This window comes from Chenopodium quinoa, unplaced genomic scaffold, assembly GCF_001683475.1.
Source record: "Chenopodium quinoa cultivar QQ74 unplaced genomic scaffold, ASM168347v1, whole genome shotgun sequence".
Taxonomy (NCBI): domain Eukaryota; kingdom Viridiplantae; phylum Streptophyta; class Magnoliopsida; order Caryophyllales; family Amaranthaceae; genus Chenopodium; species Chenopodium quinoa.
The window spans coordinates 6,843,992-6,866,122 of NW_018745000.1; the positions used below are offsets into that span (position 1 = coordinate 6,843,992).

Consider the following 22,131-nt stretch of genomic DNA (forward strand, 5'->3'; position numbering starts at 1 on the left):
TCCAAGTCCTAGGCAACATTCTACCGTCTGGGGTTTCCAGGCGGTATGTGTCGTCTCGTACTTCTTCAAATATCCGGTAGGGTCCCTCCCAATTTGGAGTCAGCTTGCCTTGTTCATTGGCCCTACCGGTTGCTTCCATTTTGCGAAGCAAAAAATCTCCTACTTTTAGGGGCCGTTTGTGGACCCGCTTGTTGTAGGCTCGTGTCATTCTCAGGCGGTAAATCTCATGGCGCAGATCTGCGTTGCCCCTTCGCTCTGGGAGAGCATCCAGTGCAAGCCGCATGGCTTCCCAGTTGGCTGCCTTATCATATAGCATGATGCGAAGCGTTGGCTCATAATGTTCAATGGAGAGCACCGCCTCAGTGCCGTATGTCATGAGAAATGGGGTTTCACCTGTTGCCCCTTTTTCAGTGGTCCGGATGGCCCAAAGGACATGAGGTAGTTCCTCTGCCCATAGTCCACCGGCTCTTTCCACCTTCTTCTTTATTATACCGTCTGAGATCAGTTTATTGAAAGCCTCAACTTGGCCGTTTGCCATAGGACGACCAAGGGATGCAAAACAATGGGAGATTCCTTGATCTCCCAACCAGCTCTTGAGGACAGGCGTTTCGAATTGAGGTCCATTATGAAAGACCATAGACATTGGAACCCCAAACCGGGTGATGACGTTTCTCCAAATGAAGGAGATCACGTCTTTTGTTTTTATGCCTTTGACCGCCTCTGCTTCAACCCATTTGGTGAAGTAATCTACTGCCACCAAAATGTATCGACGACCGCCTATGGCAGGCGTATAAGGACCCAAGATATCCATGCCCCATTTTGCGAACGGAACCGGACTATGGATGGCTGTCAAGTCAGTTGCCGGTCGATGTATCAGCCGGGCGAACTTTTGGCATTTATCACATCGTTTCACCAAATCCATGGCGTCTGCTTCAAGAGTGGGCCAAAAGTAACCCTGCCGTCTAGTTCTTCTTGCCAAGGACCTGCCGCCTATATGTGAAGCATAAAAACCCGCGTGAAGATCCTCCAGAACCTCTCTTCCCCTTTCAAGGGTTACGCACTTTAGATACGGCTGTAGATAACCCTTTCGGAGAAGTTCTCCATGATGAATAACAAAGCTCAGAGAACGTTTCTTGAGCGCCATTGCTTCAGACGGATCCATCCGGTAAGGTACCGTCTGCCAAGTAAGCCCGGATGGGGTCCATCCAGGTGGCACTTCGGTCCAGGATACCTATGGGGTCATGATCGATGCTTCTTTTCTCAATGACTTCCCCAAAAACCGTTCTAGGTGCATCGCAGAAGGCGGATGATGCCAGCTTGGAAAGGGCATCCGCCTAATTATTCTCAGACCGAGGCACCTGACTTAAATGAAATTCGTCAAGTGACACAGCCTCCTCCTTGACCGCCTGCAGATATTTGATCATAGCCGGGTGGGTGGCCTCGTAGTCACCGTTGTACTGGCTAACAATCAATTGAGAGTCTGAGCAGGCGACAATTTTTGTTGCCCCTGCTGCCTTACACATGCGTATACCGGCTAGCAGGGCTTCATACTCCGCCTCATTATTAGAGGCTTGGAACCGAAACCGTAGTGCATACTCAAACTTATCCCCTTCCGGAGAATGACATATGACACCTGCACCACAGCCGTTCACCGTAGAGCTACCGTCTACGAATAACTTCCAAACCTGATCAAGATTTTTCGGTTGCACCGGCCTAGTCATCTCGACAATGAAGTCGGCAAATGCCTGACCTTTCACCGCCCGCCTGGGTTCAGAAGTTATCTCAAGGCTCTGTATTTCAACAGCCCACTTGATCATTCTGCCGGATGACTCGATGGTGGTCATTGGGCGTTTGAGCGGCTGGTCTGTATATACAATCACCGGGTGAGCCAAAAAGTAGGGCTTCAACCGTTTGACTGCGACGAACAGGGGGCTCCCGGAGTTCAACATTCTTAAGCACATGGCTGATGAAATACACCGGCAGCTGATTACCGTCTGTCTCAGCGAGGAGAACGGCACTGAGGGCATGATCAGAGACGACGAGGTACATGTAAAGGACCTCCCGGGGCAGGGGGCTCACTAGCCTTGGCAACGAATGCAGATGTTGCTTTAGCTTTTGGAATGCCACTTCCGCCTCTTCTCCTCACTTAAATATGGACCTCTTCCGGATGGCCTGGAAGAAATAGAGGCACTTGTCACCTGACCGGCTGAGAAATCTTCCCAACGCCGCCAGGCAACCGGTCAATTTCTGGGCTTCTTTCACAGTGCGGGGAGAACGCATGTCAATGACCGCCTGCACTTTTTCCGGATTAGCCTCTATGCCCCTTTGATCGATCAAAAATCCAAGAAACTTCCCAGACTCAACACCAAATACACACTTCTTTGGGTTAAGCATGACCCGGTGCCGCCTGAGTGTGGTGAATGTTTCTCGGAGGTCCAGTAGGTGATCCGTCTGTAGCTTGGATTTGACTATCATGTCATCAATGTACGCGTCTACATTCCTGCCAATCTGATTGATGAAAACGGTGTTTATCATGCGCTGGGATGTAGCCGGTGCATTCTTTAACCCAAACGGCATCACCTTGTAACAAAATAACCCCTGATCAGTGACGAAGGCCGTCTTCTCATGATCTTTTTTCCATAGGGGTATTTGGTGGAAACCTGAGTAGGCATCCATGAAACTCATCAGAGCATGACCGGCTGTAGAGTCGACCAGATTGTCGATCTTTGGAAGCGGTTAACTGTCCTTTGGGCATGCTCTGTTCAGATCTGTGTAGTCTACACACATCCGCCAGGTACCATTCGGCTTTTTCACAAGGATAACGTTTGCTACCTAATCCGGGTAGTAGCATTGCCGGATGAACCCAGCATCTAACAATTTTTTGACCTCAGCTGCTGCCGCCTGAGATCTCTCTTCACCGTGATCCCTCTTTTTCTGCCTGACCGACTTCTTTTAAGGATCCACGGTAAGCTTGTGGACAGCTAGATCCGGGCTGACGCCTGGCATCTCCTCCACTTCAAAGGCAAAGATGTCTTTGAATTCTCTTAGAAGTTGGAGCAAGTCTGCTCCCAGCCGTTCATAAGCAACCGTCCCAACCTTGACAGTTCTGTCGGGACGGCTGTCGTCTAAGACGACATCAATGTAGTCACTAGCCAGCTGAGGTCGTTGATCATCTGACCGTTCCCCGGCTAGTGATTGCTATTTTTCTGATTTGACGAGGTCCGTCTGGCCCGCCTTTCTTTTCTTACCGGCTGCCCTTGGAGCCGGGACTGCTGCATCGCAGTTATCAAGGTCTACGGGGTTGCCGTCGCCGGCTGCCCCTATAGTAGGTCTAACGTCAGAGAGATAGCACTCCCTAGCCGTCCTCTGGTCCCCCTTAAGGGAACCGACTGTACCATCGTCCTTTTCAAATTTGACAAGCATGAGAGAGGGAACGATGACAACCTTTGATTCATTGAGGGTCGGACGGCCAAAAATCATGTTGTAGGCGGCAAGCTCTTCTACAACCGGGAATTTGATCACCATGTGGCGTCCTTCCCCCTTTTCACTCAGCCGGATTGGAAGATCTATGCTCCCAACCGGATGCACTACACCTCCCCCTAAACCAACAAGCGGGTGGGGCGCCTGGTGCATGCTACTGGATTTGTACTTGAGCTTGGTCAAGCACTGATAGCTGATTAGGTCAGACGAGCTCCCGGTATCTATTAGGATCCGGCCAACTCTCTGATTGGAAACCTTGTATTCAATGACTATGGGGTCATCGTGAGGCCATCTGACCTTGCCCCGGTCCATTTCAGAAATAAGGACCTCAAGAAATATGTCTTTCGACGCCTGGGTCTCCTCAACTGAGTTAACCAGCTTCCTGATGTTATCCTTAGTGCCCCGAATAGTGGGACCCCCGCCGGCAAAGCCGCCTGCTACTGTGAAGATAGTCTCTTCATCCGTTTCTGAATTTGCGAGAACAGCTTTTGCCGCCTGCCCTTTCTTGGCCAGGGTGTTGCCCTTGGCTTTGGGCAGATAAGACTTTAGAGCCCCTTCATCGGCCAGACGGTCTAATAGCCGCCTGAGGCTATAGCAACCATTAGTGTCATGGCCAACATCCTCATGGTACTGGCAGTATTTGCTTTTGTCCCGGCTGCCTACGGGACTTTTCGTAACAGCCGGCTTGTCGAGAGACATCCGGTCCTTGATCTGAGGATGGAGGAGCAGTCCTTTGTGAACTTGTACTTGGGGACGTACGGTTCAGATTTCCATCTGAGCTTCTGAGTCGGCTGACCAGATCGGTCTGCCGCCCAGACCTCCTTTCTCTTATTTTCTTCCTTTTTAGCCGGCTGTTGTTGTTGTTGTTGCCTGCTGTCTTTTCTGTCAGATTTTTTGAAATCCGACGGCTGCTTTACAGCACAAAGCTCCGTCGCCTGTATGTAGGCTTTAGCTTCCATTAACGCCTCTTGGAGGGTGGCTACCCTTTTCCGAATGAGGTCAATCTTGAAAGTCGACCCATCCTTCAGACCTTTAAAGAAATCTGTGTAAGCAACCTCATCAGACAGTCCTTGAATCTGAATCCTCATCAGATTGAACCGCCTGACATACGACCGGAGTCCTTCTCCGTCACCCTGCTGTATTGCCCCCAGATCGAGGCTTGTCTTTTTATCCGGGATGTTCATTGAGAAGTTTTACGTAAACAAATACGCCAAGGTCTTGAAGCTGTTGATGCAGCCGGCTGGTAAGTTACCAAACCACCGTTGGGCAATGCCCTTCAGGGTAGCCGGGAAGCATCGGCACCAGACGACATCATCCAACCCCTGTAGGTACATGAGGTTGGAATAAGACATTAAATGATCTTCTGGGTTGGAGGTACCATCATAGGCCCCTACCAACACGTTTTTGATGTTGGCCGGCTGTGCCGCCTGGGTTATCTCAGGGGAAAACGCCGAGGGCTGTTCTCCTAGATTTAGCAGGCGCTACTGCAAATCCATGAGTTGGAACGGCTGCTGCACATTTCTGCCAAACGGACCCGTTTGGGTAAAAGGGGATCCACCCAGCCCATTCGGCGAACCGAACAGACCAGGTTGGATCACTTTGGGTCTAGTCCAGGCGGATGGTTCGCCCGTCTGACTCCCTAGACTTGTTCCTGTACGCCTGTTAGAGGTGTCACGGAAACTGTCTGGAAAGGTCGACGTTGAGGCCGACGCAGACGCTGGACTTCTCATTTCTTGGAGAAACGTCCGGGCGTCAGAGAATATCTTTTTTGAACAATCCAGCTGCAAATGCCAGATGGGTTTTCTGGGTTCCGCTTGCGGGAAGCGGAGCCGATTTTGATCGAACTTGAGGCCCTTCCCCTCCTTCGGCTTTGGATGAGGGGTAGGGACCCGGTCTTTAATAGCCTTCTTGCTAGAAGAAGGCTTCTTGGTCGGCTGACTCTTCTTGGGACTAGCTGACCGAATAAGGCTCTGGATTTCGCCTTTAAACTATTCATGAAAGTCATGAGTTCGTTCCTTGTGAGCAGAGCCCTCTGCCGCCTGTGCATCTCCAACCGGGTTTCCGGCTGGGTTGTTTGGAGCAGCTTGTGTTTTCCCGTTCCTTCTTATCCCTGGAACGGGTGTGCTTTGTTCTGAAGGACCCGTCTGGGGCCACATAGGTGTTGAGCTCGTACTCATCACCGCTTTCATGGTCCGTCTGGACCTCAGGCTCAGCCGATGGCCGCCTGTCCTGATCCGGTGGTACAGGGTTAGAAGCCATCTCAGAAGTACTCTCCCCACAGACGGCGCCAAATGTTTCAGGGTTTTTTTGATGTGTCCTGCGAGAGAGTTACAATTCCAAGAATGCCCTTCGACCGCCTGTACCTGCAAAACCACGAAGACTACGGTTAGGTGGAGCTCCGCCTCTGACGATGAAGTCAGAGACGTACGGGAGGAGGAAAGTGCGTAAAAGTGTAATTACTTCTCGCGTAATCGGAGAATTCCGCAATTAAGATTGCTCGGTTTTAGTGTAAAATGTATTTTTGATAGTATTGAATGTCAATTGATTGCAATTGTTGCCTTTTGGAAGGAATTGAATGCCCCATTAATGAGGACTCTCCCACTATTTATAGTGGGGAGCATTGGTCCCCCATTTAGGGTTCCTAGGACACGTGTCAGCAGGGGATTGGAGCCCTGCTGACCAATGGCAAGGTGCCACGTGTCGCTCAGCCATTGGGCCACGTGGCTGGGGTAATTTTACCCAAACACTTCTTGTATCGTTTTTCCGGACAAGGATCCGGCTAACATTTGAACAAATATATATATATATATATATATATATATATATATATATATATATATATATATATATATATATATATATATATATATATATATATATATATATATATATATATATATATATATATATATATATATATATATATATATACCGACTGTGTCGGTTTGCTGCACTTGTTTGTTTCCATTTTGTTTTTGCATCAATTTTTTGCAATTTTGCTTTGAATGGAATAGCTTCAATTTTTAATTGATTCCAGTAGCATGCCGGATGGTGTAACTCTATCTGCCCCTGGATGGTTGTTTGCTTAGCTACCAACTCTAAGCAAGCAGCTGTCCATAAGCATCCGGACTAATGAGTAGGCGACCTTTGACCGCTTTAAAATAAATAATCCAAGTTGATCCTGCCGGCTGTGCCGGCTAATTTAGACTTAGGTTGCCCCTTGGGTGCTCTACTAGGCTGTTTTTTTGGTATGCAGGCGGCCTGGAGCCGGACGTATGCATCTTAAACGATTGCGGATTAGTTGACAAGGTTTTGGCCTTGAAAATGGAAATGGTAGCCGACTGTATTGCTTTTTCGGCAAAAGCCGGCTGAAGATCAAGATTTAATTCACCGCCTGTATTGCGTTGGGGCAATAATTGGGTTTATCTTGATGATGGAAATGGTAGCCGACTGTATTGCTTTTTGGCAAAAGCCGGCTGCAGATCAAGATTTAATTCACCATTTGTATTACCTTGGGGCAATAACAGGGTGTATCTTGATTTCAATAGGTCATTCAAACAGTCATGAGTTATCTTTAACCTAACTAGTTAAAGCCGTTTGAGTCCATGACCTGTTGAACAATGTACCACCCGGAAGGGAGATGTTCTCTTTGACGAATTCACCCAAATGGGCGTCATCGGATGCCTGCTCATTCTTAGAGCAGGCGGTTTAAAACATGGCCATGGGCCTTTTGAATGACTAAGTTAGGTACTTAGCCTTTTACTCAATTAGAGCAAACGGAAGCCCGGTTTTGCATTGCACATGGGACTGTAAAGGTGCCTGGTTGTGCCTTGTACATGGGACTTTGTACAAAAACTTCATACAAGAATAATTGAAATAAAACTTTTTCATTAATATACTCTGTTTACAAAATGCTTACAAATCCTTAGAAGTAGTACTTTTTCAAGTTATCTACATTCTAGGTTCTGGCTAGCTGCCTTCTGTCTGGTGTTTCCAAGCGGTAGGTTCCGCCTCTAACTTCTTCAAAAATCCGGTAGGGGCCTTCCCAATTAGGGGTTAGCTTTCCTTGCTCATTTGCCCTTCCGGTTGCCTCCATCTTTCGTAGCACAAAGTCCCCCACTTTGAGGGGCCGTTTATGTACTCTTTTGTTGTACGCCCTTGTCATTCTCAGACGGTATATCTCATGACGCAAGGAGGCATTGCCCCTGCGCTCCGGGAGTGAGTCCAATGCAAGACGCATAGCTTTCCAATTAGCCTCCTCATCATAGAGCATGACTCGGAGTGTTGGCTCATAAAGTTCAATTGGCAGGACGGCTTCAGTGTCGTATGTCATGAGAAACGGGGTTTCACCGGTTGCTCCTTTTTCAGTTGTTCTGATGGCCCAGAGGACGTGAGGTAATTCATCCGCCCAAAGACCGCCATCTCTTTCAACCTTCTTTTCTATGCCGTCAGATATGAGCTTGTTGAAGGCTTCAACTTGACCGTTTGCTTGGGGGTGGCCGACGGATGCAAAGCAATGTGAGATCCCCTGATCTCCTAACCAACTCTTGAGGGTAGGCGTTTCAAAATGAGGACCGTTGTCAAAGACTATAAACATAGGAACCTCAAACCGGGTGATGATGTTTCTCCAAATGAAGGAGATGACATCCTTTGTCTTAATGCCCTTGACCGCCTCTGCCTCAACCCACTTGGTGAAGTAATCTACAGCAACCAAGATGTACCTCCGTCCGCCTGCATCAGGCGTATAGGGACCTAAGATGTCCATGCCCCATTTTGCAAATGGAACCGAACTGTAGATAGCCGTCAGGTCAGTGACCGGACGATGTATGAGCCGGCTAAATCTCTAGCACTTGTCACATTTCTTCACCAAGTTCATGGCGTCTGCCTCAAGAGTAGGCCAAAAGTAGCCCTGCCGCCTGACTCTCTTTGCTAGAGTCCTGCCGCCTGTATGTGAAGCACAGAAACCCGCGTGTAGATCCTCTAGCACTTCTTTTCCCCTTTCTGGGATAACACAGTTCAGCAACGGCTGGAGGTAACCCTTTCTGAAGAGTTCCCCCTTGTACATTTCGAAGCTCAGAGCTCGCTACTTTTATGCCGCCGTCTCGGAAGGGGCATCCAGTAGAGTGCTGTTTACCAAATAATCCCGGATGGGGTCCATCCAGGTAGAGCTTCGGTCAAGAATTCCAATGGGATCATGTTCGTTACTTCTTTTTTCCATGACTTCCCAAAAGACTGACCTAGGCGTATCACAAGTGGCGGATGAGGCTAGTTTGGACAATGCATCCGCCTAATTGTTCTCTGACCGGGGCACCTGACTTAGATGAAATTCATCAAGTGTCCCGGCCTCATCTTTGACTGCCTGCAGATATTTGATCATTGTCGGATGGGTGGCCTCATAGTCACCAATGAATTGACTAACAATCAGTTAGGAATCTGAGCAGGCATCAACTTTTCTTGCCCCTGCCGCCTTACACATGTGTATACCGGCCAGTAGGGCTCGTACTCAGCTTCGTTGTTTGAAGTTTGGAACTTGAACTGTAGTGCATATTCATATGTATCCCCTTTCGGAGATTTGCAAATTACGCCTACACCACAGCCGTTCATTATAGAACTTCCGTCTACGAATAACTTCCAAACTTGATCAGTATTTTCCGGCTGTGCCGGCCTAGTCATTTCAACAATGAAGTCGACAAATGCCTGACCTTTCACTGCTCGCCTAGGTTTGAAAGTTATCTCCAGGCTTTGTATTTCAGCAGTCCACTTGATCATTCTGCCGGATGACTCTATAGTAGTCATTGGACGTTTGAGTGGCTGATCAGTATAAACAATAACCGGATGAGCCAAAAAGTAGGGCTTCAACCGCTTGACTGCTTTATAGAGGGCCAGCCCAAATTTTTCAATCATTAGGTACCGGAGCTCAGCATTTCTGAGAACATGACTGAAGAAATACACCGGGAGCTGTTTGCCGTCTCTCTCAGCAAGGAGATCAACACTAAGGGAGTGATCTGAGATGGCTAGATACATGTAGAGAACCTCATGGGGCAGGGGGCTCATAAGCCTTGGGAAAGAGTGCAAGTGTTGCTTAGCCTCTGAAATGCCGCCTTAACCTCTTCTCCCCACTCAAATCTTGACCTCTTCCTGATTGCTTGGAAGAAATAGAGGCACTTGTTGCCTGCACAGCTGAGGAATATTCCTAATGCCGCCAGGCAAACGGTGAGTTTCTGGGCTTCTTTGACAGTGCGGGGTGATTGCATGTCAATAACCGCTTGTAATTTTTCCGGATTAGCCTCTATGCCTCTTTAATCAATCAGAAATCCGAGAAACTTCCCAGAATCAACACCAAAGACACACTTCTTGGGGTTAAGCATGATCCGTTTGCAGCTTGGATTTGACTATCATGTCATCAATATACGCCTCTACATTCCTTCCGATTTGATTGATGAAAACTGTGTTCATCATTTGTAGGAAGGTAGCAGGCGCATTCTTCAACCCAAACGACATCACCGTGTAACAATACAACCCCTGATCAGTGACGAAGGCCGTCTTCTCTTGATCATTTTTCCATAAGGGTATCTGATGAAAGCCTGAGTAGGCGTCCATAAAACTGATCAAGGCATGACCGGCTGTAGAGTCGACTAGGCTGTCGATCTTTGGGAGCGGGTAGCTATCCTTCGGACATGCCTTGTTCAGATTTGTGTAGTCTACACACATCCGTGAGGTACCATTCGGCTTCTTGACAAGGACAACGTTTGCTACCCAATCCGGGTAGCGGCATTGCCGAATGAACCCAGCATCTAACAATTTTTTGACCTCGGCGGCTGCCGCCTGAGATCTTTCCTCGCCATGATCCCTCTTCTTTTGCCTAACCGGCTTCTTTTTGGGATCTACGGCGAGTTTGTGGACAGTTAGATCCGGGCTGACGACTGGCATCTCTTCCACTTCAAAGGCAAAAATGTCTTTGAACTCTTTTAGCAGTTGGAGCAAGTCTGCTCCCAACTTTTCAAAAGCAACCGTCCCAACTTTGACGGTTCTGTCGGGGCGGCTGTCGTCTAAGACGACATCAATGCTCTCACCAGCCGGCTGGGGTCGGAAGTCATCCGACCGTTCATCGGTCAGTGATTGCTATTGTTTTTCTTTTTTGACGGGTGCCAGTTGGTCCGCCTTTCTCTTTTTACCGGCTTCTCTGGGAGCAGGCGCGGCTTCCTTGTCATCAAGTTCGATGGGCTCCTCGTTATGGCCGGCTGCAATAGCAGTCGGCTTGACGTCTGAGAGGTAGCACTCCCTAGCCGTCTTCTGATCCCCGTTCAGGGCGCCCACTGACCCGTCATCCATATCAAATTTGATCAGCATGAGGGATGGGATGATGACTGCTTTGGACTCGTTGAGGGTTGGACGGCCCCAAATCAGATTGTAGGCGGTCAATTCCTCGACTACCAAAAACTTGACAACCATGTGCCGTCCTTCCCCCTTCTCTCCTAGCCGGATGGGTAGGTCAATCCTCCCCACTAGATGCACTACTCTTCCCCCAAAGCCAACTAGGGGGTGAGAGGCCTTGTGCATACTGCTAGGCTTATACTTGAGCTTTGCCAAGCACTGATAGCTGATCAGGTCAGATGATCTCTCGGTATCGATGAGGATTCGGCCCACTCGTTGGTTGGCAACCTTGCATTCGATGACAATTGGGTCATCATGGGGCCGCCTAACCATACGCAGATACTTCGCAGAGATGAAGACCTTAGGAAAGGTGTCTTTCGACGCTTGACCCTCATCCTCTGGGTTGGATAGTTTTCGGATGTTATCCTTGGTACCCCGGATGGTAGGACCTCCGCTTGCGAAGTCGCCTGCTATGGTGAAGATGTGCTCTTCATCAGTGTCAGAACTCATAGCTGGCTTCTTTGACGGCTGTCCATTGTTAGATTTGGGGTTACCCTTGGACTTCACCAAGTAGGACTTCAGAGCCCACTCATCAGCCAGACGGTCCAATAGCCGCCTGAGGCTATAACAACCATTGGTGTCATGGCCAACGTCCTCATGGAAGTGACAATATTTGCTCTCGTCATGGTTCTTGATAGAATTCTTCATAGCAGCCGGTTTTTCAATGGTTAACCGGTCTTTGATCTTCATGAGGATGGAGGAGCAGTCCTTGTTGAATTCGTACTTGGGGACGTACGGTTCCAACTTTCTCTGTTTCTTCTAGGACGGCTGACCAGAGCGATCTGCCGCCCAAACTTCTCTTCTCTTCTTTCCCTCTTTTTTTTTGGCCGGCTGGGAAGGCCGGCTCTATTTTTTGTCGGACCTCTTGGGTTCTCGACGAGTGTTTGATGGCACAGAGTTCCGTCGCCTGTATGTAGGCTTCGGCTTCCATCAACGCCTCTTGGAGGGTGGTAACCCTCTTGCGGACTAGGTTGAATTTGAAAGTCGACCCGTCCTTCAGACCCTTGAAGAAGTATGTGTATGCATCTTCGTCAGACAGCCCCTGAATCTGAATTCTCATCATATTGAACCGCTTGACATTGGATCGTAGTCCCTCCTTGTCCCCCTACTGAATAGCCCCTAGGTCGAGACTTGTCTTTTTGACAGGGATGTTCATGGAGAAGTTCGATGCGAACAGGTATGCAAGCGTCTTGAAGTTGTTGATGCACCCAGCTGGCAGGTTGCCAAACCATCGTTGGGCTATGCCCTTCAATGTAGCTGGGAAGCATCGGCACCAGGCGGCATCATCCAACCCCTGTAGGTACATAAGGTTGGTGTATTCCATTAGGTGGTCTTCAGGGTTGGTGGTACCATCATAGGTACCAACCAACACATTTTTAACCTTGGCCGGCTGTGCGGCCTCGGTTATCTCCCGGGAGAAAGCTGAAGGCTGTTCCCCTAGGTTTAAGTAGCCGGAGCTGCCAGTCCATAGGCTGACCTGATGTGCCGCCTGACCTCCAAAGGGCAACGGCTGCATGTATGGTGATCCATACGGCAGGTATGGCTGTTGGGGCACATACGGAACCGACTGGATGATATGAGGGCCAGTACGTGCGGACATGCCGCGCGATTAACTCTCTTGATGCGTCTCCGAATGCTTCATTGAAGTATTGCGGAAACTGTCTGGGTAAGTCGACGTTGAAGCCGACCCAGACATTTGCTGACTTCTCTTCTCCTGGATGAACATCCGGGCATCAAAGAAAGTCTTTTTTGACCCATCCGGCTGAACTTGCCGGATGGCCTTCCGTTGCCCTGATTCTGGGAAACGAAGTTTTGAGAGGTCGATCAGGGACCCATCCGTCCCCTTGGGTTTGGGGTGAGGAGTAGGCACCCGGTCTTTGATTTGCTTCTTCCCGGAGGGAGAAGGCTTCTTTGCCGACTGACCCTTGTTTGAGCCAGTTGACTTCTTGATTATGTCCTTTATTTCCCCCTTGAAACTCGTCATGAATTTCATGAGTTCGACTCTGGTGACATGGGTTGTGCCCTCCGCCGGCTGGGGTTGCCCAGCGTGCTTGCCTCCTGGGTTGCTGGGACCAGCTTTGTCTTGGCCCCGTTCCTTCTTTTCTTTGGAACGGGTGCGCCTTGTTCGAAATGAACCGTCTGGGGCCACATAGGTGTCGACCTCATAGTCTTCACTACTGTCATGATCCGTATGGACCTCAGGTTCAGGCGTAGGCCGGCTGCCTTCTATAGGCGGTACAGTGTCAGATGCCATCTCAGAAGTACTCTCTCCACAGACGGCGACAAATGTTTCGGGTGTCTTTGAAGTCCCTCGGGAGAGTTACAATCCTGAGTATGCGCGCCCGACTGTCTGTACCTGCAAAACCACGAAACTCCGGTGGGGTGGAGTTCCGCTTCCGACGATCAAATTAGTATACGTCCGAAGTAGTAAACTGCACGGAAATGGTAAATATTTCTCCCTGATTCAGAGAGATTCCGCAATTAATATTGCTCGATTTTTTTGTGTTTGCATTTATGGATGTCTAATAAATGAGGATTTTCCTCTATTTATAGCAGATGAATATCTGCTCCCCCATTAGGGTTACAAGGCCATGTGGCATCCTATAATTGGATCCCCTTGGGCCTCTACGAGGTTGTCACGTGTCAGTCCCTCATTGGGCCATGTGGCGAGGGTAATTTTTACCCCAAACATATATTATAAGTTGATCTTATTTTAAAGAATATTTACCACACATTTTATGATGGAAATAAAATCGACTTATAGGATATTATTTAAAGGTAATTTTGTATAAATGAAATATTAGAAGTATATCGATAATAAAACTCTATACAATATTTTTATCTTACAAAATCTATCCAATCTCATCTAATGTGGCATCTAATCTAATCACAATAATTTCTATTTGTCGCCTACGTGGCGCAACACTTGGCGAAAAACTAAAATGCCAAGTGTCGATGTCTCGTGGCCTGGCTGCGAGACCGGCTTTATATATTAGTGATATATGATATGATATGATATTAGATTGTCTTTTATCTTCAACTCCCTAATTTTTTTGTCAGTCATAAAGTATAACAAGAGGACATTAATTTTAATGAAATTGATGAAAGTATATATTATATTGACCTGTAAATTCAATCCCAGTAGAAATCCTCTCATTGAGTCATTGACTATAGATCTTTAGCAGATGTATTCTCTATATGTTCAAGTTTACATACATACAATCACAAACTACCATTTATTTCTCTATTGCAGTCCATACTAGTTTCTGTATCAACGCGATTCAAACAGGCAACACAGAATTTCCTGCAGGATTCTTTTTCTACCAGATAACAGTCTTGTAAGATCCCCATTTATGGGATTAAGACTTTGATTGATTGATTGATATAATAGTCTAGTAAGATCCCTTGTATATTAACTCACTGTCAAAGGCAGCAAAATACATCCAAAGCAAATCAAAAAGCTTACTATCCTGTAATTTCTGTAACCAGCACCAGAAGTTGTACTTCCTCGAACCAAATAACCCAAATATTGACATCTTCCCTCGAATAAGGGATACAAAGAATGTTGAATGACTCGAACTTGTGTGTTTACTAATCAATTTCATGGCAAAAGCAAGTGTATTATTATCAGATGTAGACTATATCCTTTCTCTGTATGTGCCTGTAATTTTCTATAATCACGAGGATAATCCAACCTCTTTCTGCAACATAGTCAACAAGAAATCGTTCCACGCATCAATAGGACCGGGCATGCACCAATGTACACAGTCATTATACCCCTTCATCCATTTGTTACCCCAGAACTCACTAGGGTGACCATCAGGCCGCATTAACATTGCCCAAGTTATATCCAAAGCCCTTAACTTCCTCTGCCCTCGTCCCTGATCCTCTTTACTTGCCCTTTCGAGTTCTTCCATTTGTATCTTTCTTAGCTCTAACTCGAAGCTCTTTTTCATCTCCTTACCCTTCTCTTCGCTATGAGGGTTAGTCCGATTACAACTACCTCCAGTGTCCCAAGCACCATTCTCAAAATGTGCTGGTGAGAATGTCCTTATTAAGGTCACCATATCCTTCTTGCATCCTTTGCAGTTGTTGATGTACTTTAATGCTGCTCGAAATGACATTCTCAAGGAGTAATTGAGGCCTAATTCCTGAACGTTTGGATCGTTGCAGTAAACACACCCGATTAATTTGCCCTGGTCATATAAGTAGTTTTTCCTGAAGAACCAGTGAGCACTAGAGATGATAACATAGTTTAATCCAGGGAGTCTTGAGGCCCATTTCTGATCAACCTCGTCGAGATGAAGGTCAAAACTGCCAGTGCCAGAATTATTCACCATTCTTTCCTCTGACTTCACAAGAAATTTGGACCAAAACATCAGGAGAGTGAAGTTGGATGAAGGAAAATGCCATGTTCGGAACCGGTCCTCAGAGTCTTTATATACATCCATTGGAGTCTCTGCCTGCAATAACGCAATCACATCAACAGTTAGATTGTGCACGGCATGTTTCCATCATCAAAGAAGTTAACTAATGGACTAATCATGCAAGTTAATACAGGATTTTGTCAACATAGAAGCACAAATGCACTAATGGTACATTGAGTTACACTTTCTGATTCAAGATACTTGAGTTGGTGTTAATTTAAGCTCCAATATTTACAGCATAATATCCAATTTGAAAAAAAAAATTAAATACTGATGATTAAAATAATTTGTTAAATCATGAAACTTCGAAAGGCTATGCTATACCTTACTAATTTGATCTAAATAATAAGTCGCTTTTAATTTGGGATAGTATTTTCGAATTCAAATGTACCTTAAGTATATTTCATGACTTCGTATTATAAAAAATTCCATATCCTCCTCAATATTCTTTTATATGAAAGTTGATATAAGGAATAGAATCAAATTGTTTAATTAAATTATATTTAAAAAGTAATAGATTATTTTTGAGACGGCCTAAAAAAATGTCATCGATAATTTTAGGTCACAACTTAAATGTTATGTATAACAAACAAAAGTATTAAAATCACAGGACATGTGATTTTGCTGAGAGTTGAAGACTTGAATCAATTCTTACAATTAAAAGGGAAAATATACATGCACTTTCAACAAATTTCGGTTCAGCAATAACTTTGTGTTCATAACGAAAAACAATTAAGCAACATTGTACAAAAGCAAAGGAAGTAGTTCTAAACAATACTCAAGTTATATTCAAATATTTTACTAGACAAATCAACTTCCTAACAACCTCTTCTACAACTTTTTCTAGCTTTGTTATATTCAATAACTCTTTATAATGAAGAATCCAACAATACTTTAGTAATACTCTCTTTCATCTTTTGGTAATCTTAAAGTTTTGACCGCTTTTCACTCACAAAAATAATTCAAAGGTAAAGATTAAAATAAAAGAGACAGAGGGAATATTGTCTTCTATCTATCCTCTTCCCTCTCTCACACCCACAACTCCATTTACTCCGTATTGGGGTGGTTTTGGAAATGTAAAACGGAGTATAACACAATTTATTCAAAGAAACGTGACATCTATTTCGTATTCAAAAATATTATACGTGACTATTACATTATGACGAGTAGTGTACACTCCCTGTATTCTCAAAACCAAGTAGTACAAACCTCATGAACAAGAAAATTGTACATAAACATAAAATTTTCATTTGATAATTGATCAGAAAGAAGTAGAAAACTAATAATCTAAGGAGTTGATTTTCTATGTAATACGGCTATTAGACAGCAAATTTGACATTCTTATCACGCGTGACAGCACAAGCCAATTACTTGAAGTATTTCTTCATTCTGCCAGTAATTATGATATTGTCTTTAACTTTAGGCTTAATCATCCTCAAATCAAGTTCAACTTCATTTTTTGTTTTCTGTTTGATTAAAATGCTCAATTTCACTTTAAAAGTGGTTGTTTGTTCTAGATTATATTCATTAATGCTATGACTTATGAGTTTATTTTGGTGTGAAATTGACTAGCTTTTTTTTTTTATTTTTTTTATTTTTTTTTTTATATATATATAAATTATGTTTCAGCATGCTTCAGTTTTTCTAATGAAGCTTATTGAAAATTGTATGTTGACTTTTTTGTATGTTCTTGAGCTAAAACACCTACTATGTGCGACTTTGGCATAAAATAATATAATTATTAATGAAACCCAAAATTTTCTAAAACCCCAAGCTCTAGGAAAAAACCTTTCTAGATTAAATTTATTGCTAAACATTTTTCATTTACAAAGTATATTATGAAGTGATAGGCTCCCAAGGTCTAAAGAATTTATATTTGGAAACTAGTTTTTCTTTTCTTTAGTAATTTAAAATTAATGTTAACAATAACAAAGTAACCTAGACGTGATAGACTATTCCTTTCCTTGTAAGCTTGCAAACATTCGAACCATTCAATTTCAACAGTACTTTTTAAAGGTGAAAGGATCGGACTATGTTAGAGAAGGGGAAAAAAGAGATTACTAAAGTTTTTGACAAAATAGAACCTTGTTTGCTCCCCCTCAATTTTCTAGAAAATCTAATCCAATTATATTGTACTTTTGCTATGATTAGAAAATTAGAAATTAAAGAGGATTTTGAAAGAACTATTCTTTTTCTCTCTAATCACTTCTCTATTTTATATCTTGACTTTTTATCAACTAGAGATATCCTCACGCAACAATCACAACTTAACTTAGATGTCATATACTTCGTATATCTTTTGCTAGTCCATTTCATTATTATTAATAGCTAAACTACTCAATAATAAGCACTCAAAATATACAAAGGTAGAACAAAATAACAACTTCACTACCACAAAAGATGTCATACAAGTATTTGCTTGCAAACATAACATGGAATCTGCATTAAATCAACTCCACAATCACGCTACGTATATATTCCAATTGCCTGCATTTCTCTTCCACAATTTTGTACCCTTTTCATTCCATTGGGATCACCAAAATAGATACTCTCACTTAACGTATAAAATTGGCGCATTACTAATTTAAACCACACTATTATCAAGTATCAGTATGACTATTAATTACGGATAATTTAAGACAAAACTAACCTGCGATAGAAGGCATAGTAGAGACTCCATTTGATTCCGAGCTACAGAATCCCCAACAAAAGCTAATTTTTTTCCTCCAACAATTTTCAGAAATTTATGAGGATCAAATCTTGGAAGCTCACAATAATCTGGTTTCCATCTCCAATTCACAAAATCTATGTCAATTCTTCCATTTTTGAAGCAATTTTTCGAGTCCGGGATTGTTACACAGCTAGTTGTTGTGTACTTGGATCCATTTAAATCTGGTACCCATTTGCCCTTAAACAAGTCACAATTATCATCACCTAATAATAAAACAAAGAATTAGAATGAAAACTAGAATTAACAAAAAAAAAAAAAAAAAAAACAAGTGAAAATTATAGTGATAAACTTGATTTTAAAAATTTAACAATTATTTTTATGAAATGAAACGTTACTGTAAGTCTAAAATAAAATGAACAGAAATAAACAATCTTGAGCGTAACGCTAGAAAAATCAGGAAATGGGTATACGTCACATTAATAAAACAAGAAATTACACCAAAAAATTTATAAGAATGGAAGAACACATTTTCTATTTGAATCTACGACTAGTGTAACAAACAAAAAGGAACCGATGAGTAGCTCGTCTCGAAAAAACTAAATTTCGAGAATCGGAAGAAGGATTACGTACCAGATTGCTGTTTACTCCGCGCACGAGGAAAGTGACGTTCTTGTTGACGTCGTTCTTGTAGTTTATGTTGTTGAGAGGAGAAATGAAAAGATTTAGGAGAGTAAAGAAGAAATAGGCTAAAAAAAGAGGTTAAAACAAGAAACCATAACAAAATTGGGGGAACTCCGATTACATTTTTGTAACTTTTTATGAAATTCCTATGATTTCTTGCATTATGAATTTTATCATATGATAATGATGATGATGATGATGGGTTTATTGTATTTATCTTCATTTCTTCAGTATTCAACCATGCAAAAAGAAGAGAAAAACAACAAAATAAAATTCCAAGAAAGAATTTATTTGGTTTTTTTTGGGAAAGATATTTTTTTTTTTTTGGGGAAGAATGGAAGAATTGGTTGTATTTTGCCCTGTTTTTGTGAGTGAAAGGGGTAGTAGTCAGCTGTCAGCAGCAAAGGTCAAATAAAGAAAGCGAATAAAAAGGATAATATTTATTTTGTACGATGATTTATTGATTTGGGTGTTATAATGTTTGTGTTTGATTTGTACAAGTGTCTAATAAGTTGGTTCAGGGGAATTTTCTTTATTCTCTGAGGAAAAAAAAAACAGATTTGATCGATCACAGGAGAGGTTGCACGTATTGCGCTCAACTTGGTTCATAGACGGCCTTTTATAAGGGTTTAAATATTCCCATTCTCCTCCTCGTTTATGTGCACCTCGGTTGAGCTATATCGCCTATATGGGTCTAAGTTTGGTTCAAGTTGGGTTATTTTCGGTCGAATGATTGATTCTTGTTTGGATTGAATTAGAATGTATCTTAACTACTATAATTTGGTTATTGGAGCGTTTGGTTATGAGCGTTTGGTTAGGAGCTTTGTGAAACAAAACGAGATATTTGACCATTTTGGTAAAAAGCTGTTTGAAAGAACTTATAATTGTATTGTTGTTTTATACACTAAAACAATAATAACTAACATTTTTTACCAAATATTTTTTATACATAATAACAATCAGGTAGTCAAAACCAATTACTGCAAATAGCTAACTGATTAGGGGATTTTGCTCCCACCAATCGGAATGCGCCACGTGAGCCAATCAGGACCTGCCAAGTGTCCCCTAGTTGGAACTGTCAGGGCTTGCCACGTGGCACGCGCTTATTTGTCCACCTTGGACCTGTTATGTCACGACATGTGGCATACTCCATGCCTAATGGAGAAACCGGCCACCCAGGCCCAACTTCCGAGGGAAGCCCAATCGGCCCTAGGTTAACCTAAACCTAGGATGGGCACGTTTCCCAAGGTTATAAATACCTCCCTTAATCCTCATTAAGGGGGATTACAAAAAGAGAACACAGAAACATTACGGAAAAACACATTAATTACACACAGTAATAATCGGCTGATCTCGCTAACAAAGCAGATTACCTACATTAAACACTCTCACCTAGAGAGACCAAATCACTTTAATTTCCGCATTAATTACTCCTTAATCAGGTACTAACTTGACCGTTGGAGGCGGAGCTCACAGGAGTCTCCGTTATTTTGCAGGTACAGGCGTCCGGTTCCAGTCTCGGAATTGTAACTCTCCCGCAGGACATCAGAAAACCCCGAAACATTTGGCGCCGTCTGTGGGGAGAGTACTTCTGAGATGGCATCCAAGTCTGTACCGACTCCTGAAGAGAGGCGTCCCCTAGACGACCCTCAAGTTCAGTCGGACCATGATACCGAAAGTGAATTTGAAGTTGAAGCTCATACAGCTTCAGACGGGACCCTAAGGGCCTGACGTACCCGTCATACCGAAAGGAGGGAACGGGAGCATCTTCAAACAGGAAGCGAGCCAGCAGGCGCACCGCCTGTTCGGCAACAGCCGACTGATGGGTCTGCTCCCATCACAAGGAACGAACTCATGACCTTCATGAGGGACTTCAAGGGAGAGATTCAAGAGTTGATCAACAAGAAGCCGCCTGCTCCAGTCAAGGAGCAGTCGGCCAAGAAACCCTCCACGTCACTGAAGAGGAAGCCAGTTCAAGGGCGAGAGGCGACTCCTCATCCTAAATCTAGGAAGCGGGAGCCACCTGCCCTTGATTTCACAAAATTCCGTTATCCTACAGGAAATAGGAAACCTGTTCGTCATATTCAGGCGGACGGGTCGAAGCAAACATTCACAGATGCTCGGCTACTGCTAGAGTAGAAGAGGAGTGACCGATTATCAGAGTCGGCCTCTACTTCAAACTTTCAAGACAGTTTGCGAAATGCCTCGATGAGGCATACTCAGTCGTATCATGAGAGTCAGTCAGGCGGCACCTCCCGTCAGTCCGGCTTTCATAGCGACCAGGCGGTACCAAACTTACCATTTGTGCCGCAACAACAGTATTTTTTGCAGCCATCTCCGTTTGGTGGACCTGCAGCAAAAAACGTCCAACCTATGGACTGGCAGCTACGGTTGCTTAGACTTGGTGAACAGCCGTCGGCCTTCTCCAAGGAAATTACTGAAGCCGCTCAGCCGGCCAAAGTGAAAAATGTACTAGTAGGCGCCTATGACGGCACTACTAACCCAGAAGACCATCTGATGGCATTCACCAACCTGATGTACCTTCAAGGGTTGGATGATCCCACTTGGTGCAAGTGTTTCCCAGCGACTCTCAAAGGAATCGCACAGCAATGGTTCGGCAACCTGCCGACTGGTTGTGTAAATAGCTTCAGGACGCTTGCTTACTTATTTGCCTCCAACATCCCTGCGAAGAAAACGACCCTTGATTTGGGAACAATTCAGCAGGGCGAGAAGGAGGGGCTTCGTTCTTACATCAGGCGGTTTAACCTGATGAGAATACAGATTCAAGGGTTACCGGATGAGGTAGCCTATACTGACTTTTTCAGAGGTCTCAAAGACGGGTCTACCTTCAAATTTGATTTGGTTCGAAAGAGGGTGGCGACTCTTCAAGAGGCCTTGATTGAAGCAGAAGCCTATATACAGGCGACTGATCTTTGTACGATAAAACAGTCGGACGGGAAAAGGTTCGACAAAAGAGAAGGACGACAGAAACAGTCGTCAAACAAAGATGAGAAAAGAAAAGAGGTCTGGGCGGCTGATTCCTCTAAACAGCCGGCCCAGAAAAAGAAAAAAGAATTAAAACCATACTCCCCAAAGTATGCGTTTAAAAAGGATAACCAGTTTATCCTAAAAGAAATCAAGGGACGAATCTCAATTGAGAAGCCGGTCCCCATGAAGGGTTCTGCAAACAACCGGAACCAAGATAAATTCTGTGCTTATCATGATGATGTTGGTCATCACACCAATGACTGCATCAGTCTCATGCGGTACCTAGACCGCCTGGCTGAGCAAGGTGATCTTGACACTTATGTCAAGAAATCTACGGGGAACACTTCCTCAAAAAAGCAGTCGGCCAAAAAGAATCAGCAGGCCGATAGCTCTGATACAGATGATGCAGTCGTCTACACCATTGCAGGCGGCTTCTCAGGAGGCGGCCCC

At 44.3% G+C, this 22,131-nt stretch overlaps 1 protein-coding gene across 1 annotated transcript; it reads right to left on the minus strand.

Moving 5' to 3' along the window:
• Nucleotides 1-14,096: 14,096 nt before the first annotated feature.
• Nucleotides 14,097-19,574, minus strand: LOC110707561 (protein ALTERED XYLOGLUCAN 4-like). Its single transcript, XM_021885578.1, has 3 exons — nucleotides 18,643-19,574; nucleotides 17,992-18,275; nucleotides 14,097-15,377 (listed from the first exon to the last, which is right to left on the minus strand). The coding sequence occupies exons 1-3, from the start codon at nucleotides 18,914-18,916 to the stop codon at nucleotides 14,592-14,594; spliced, it is 1,344 nt and encodes a 447-aa protein (XP_021741270.1). The 5' UTR covers nucleotides 18,917-19,574; the 3' UTR covers nucleotides 14,097-14,591.
• Between the last annotated feature and the right edge of the window lie 2,557 nt (nucleotides 19,575-22,131).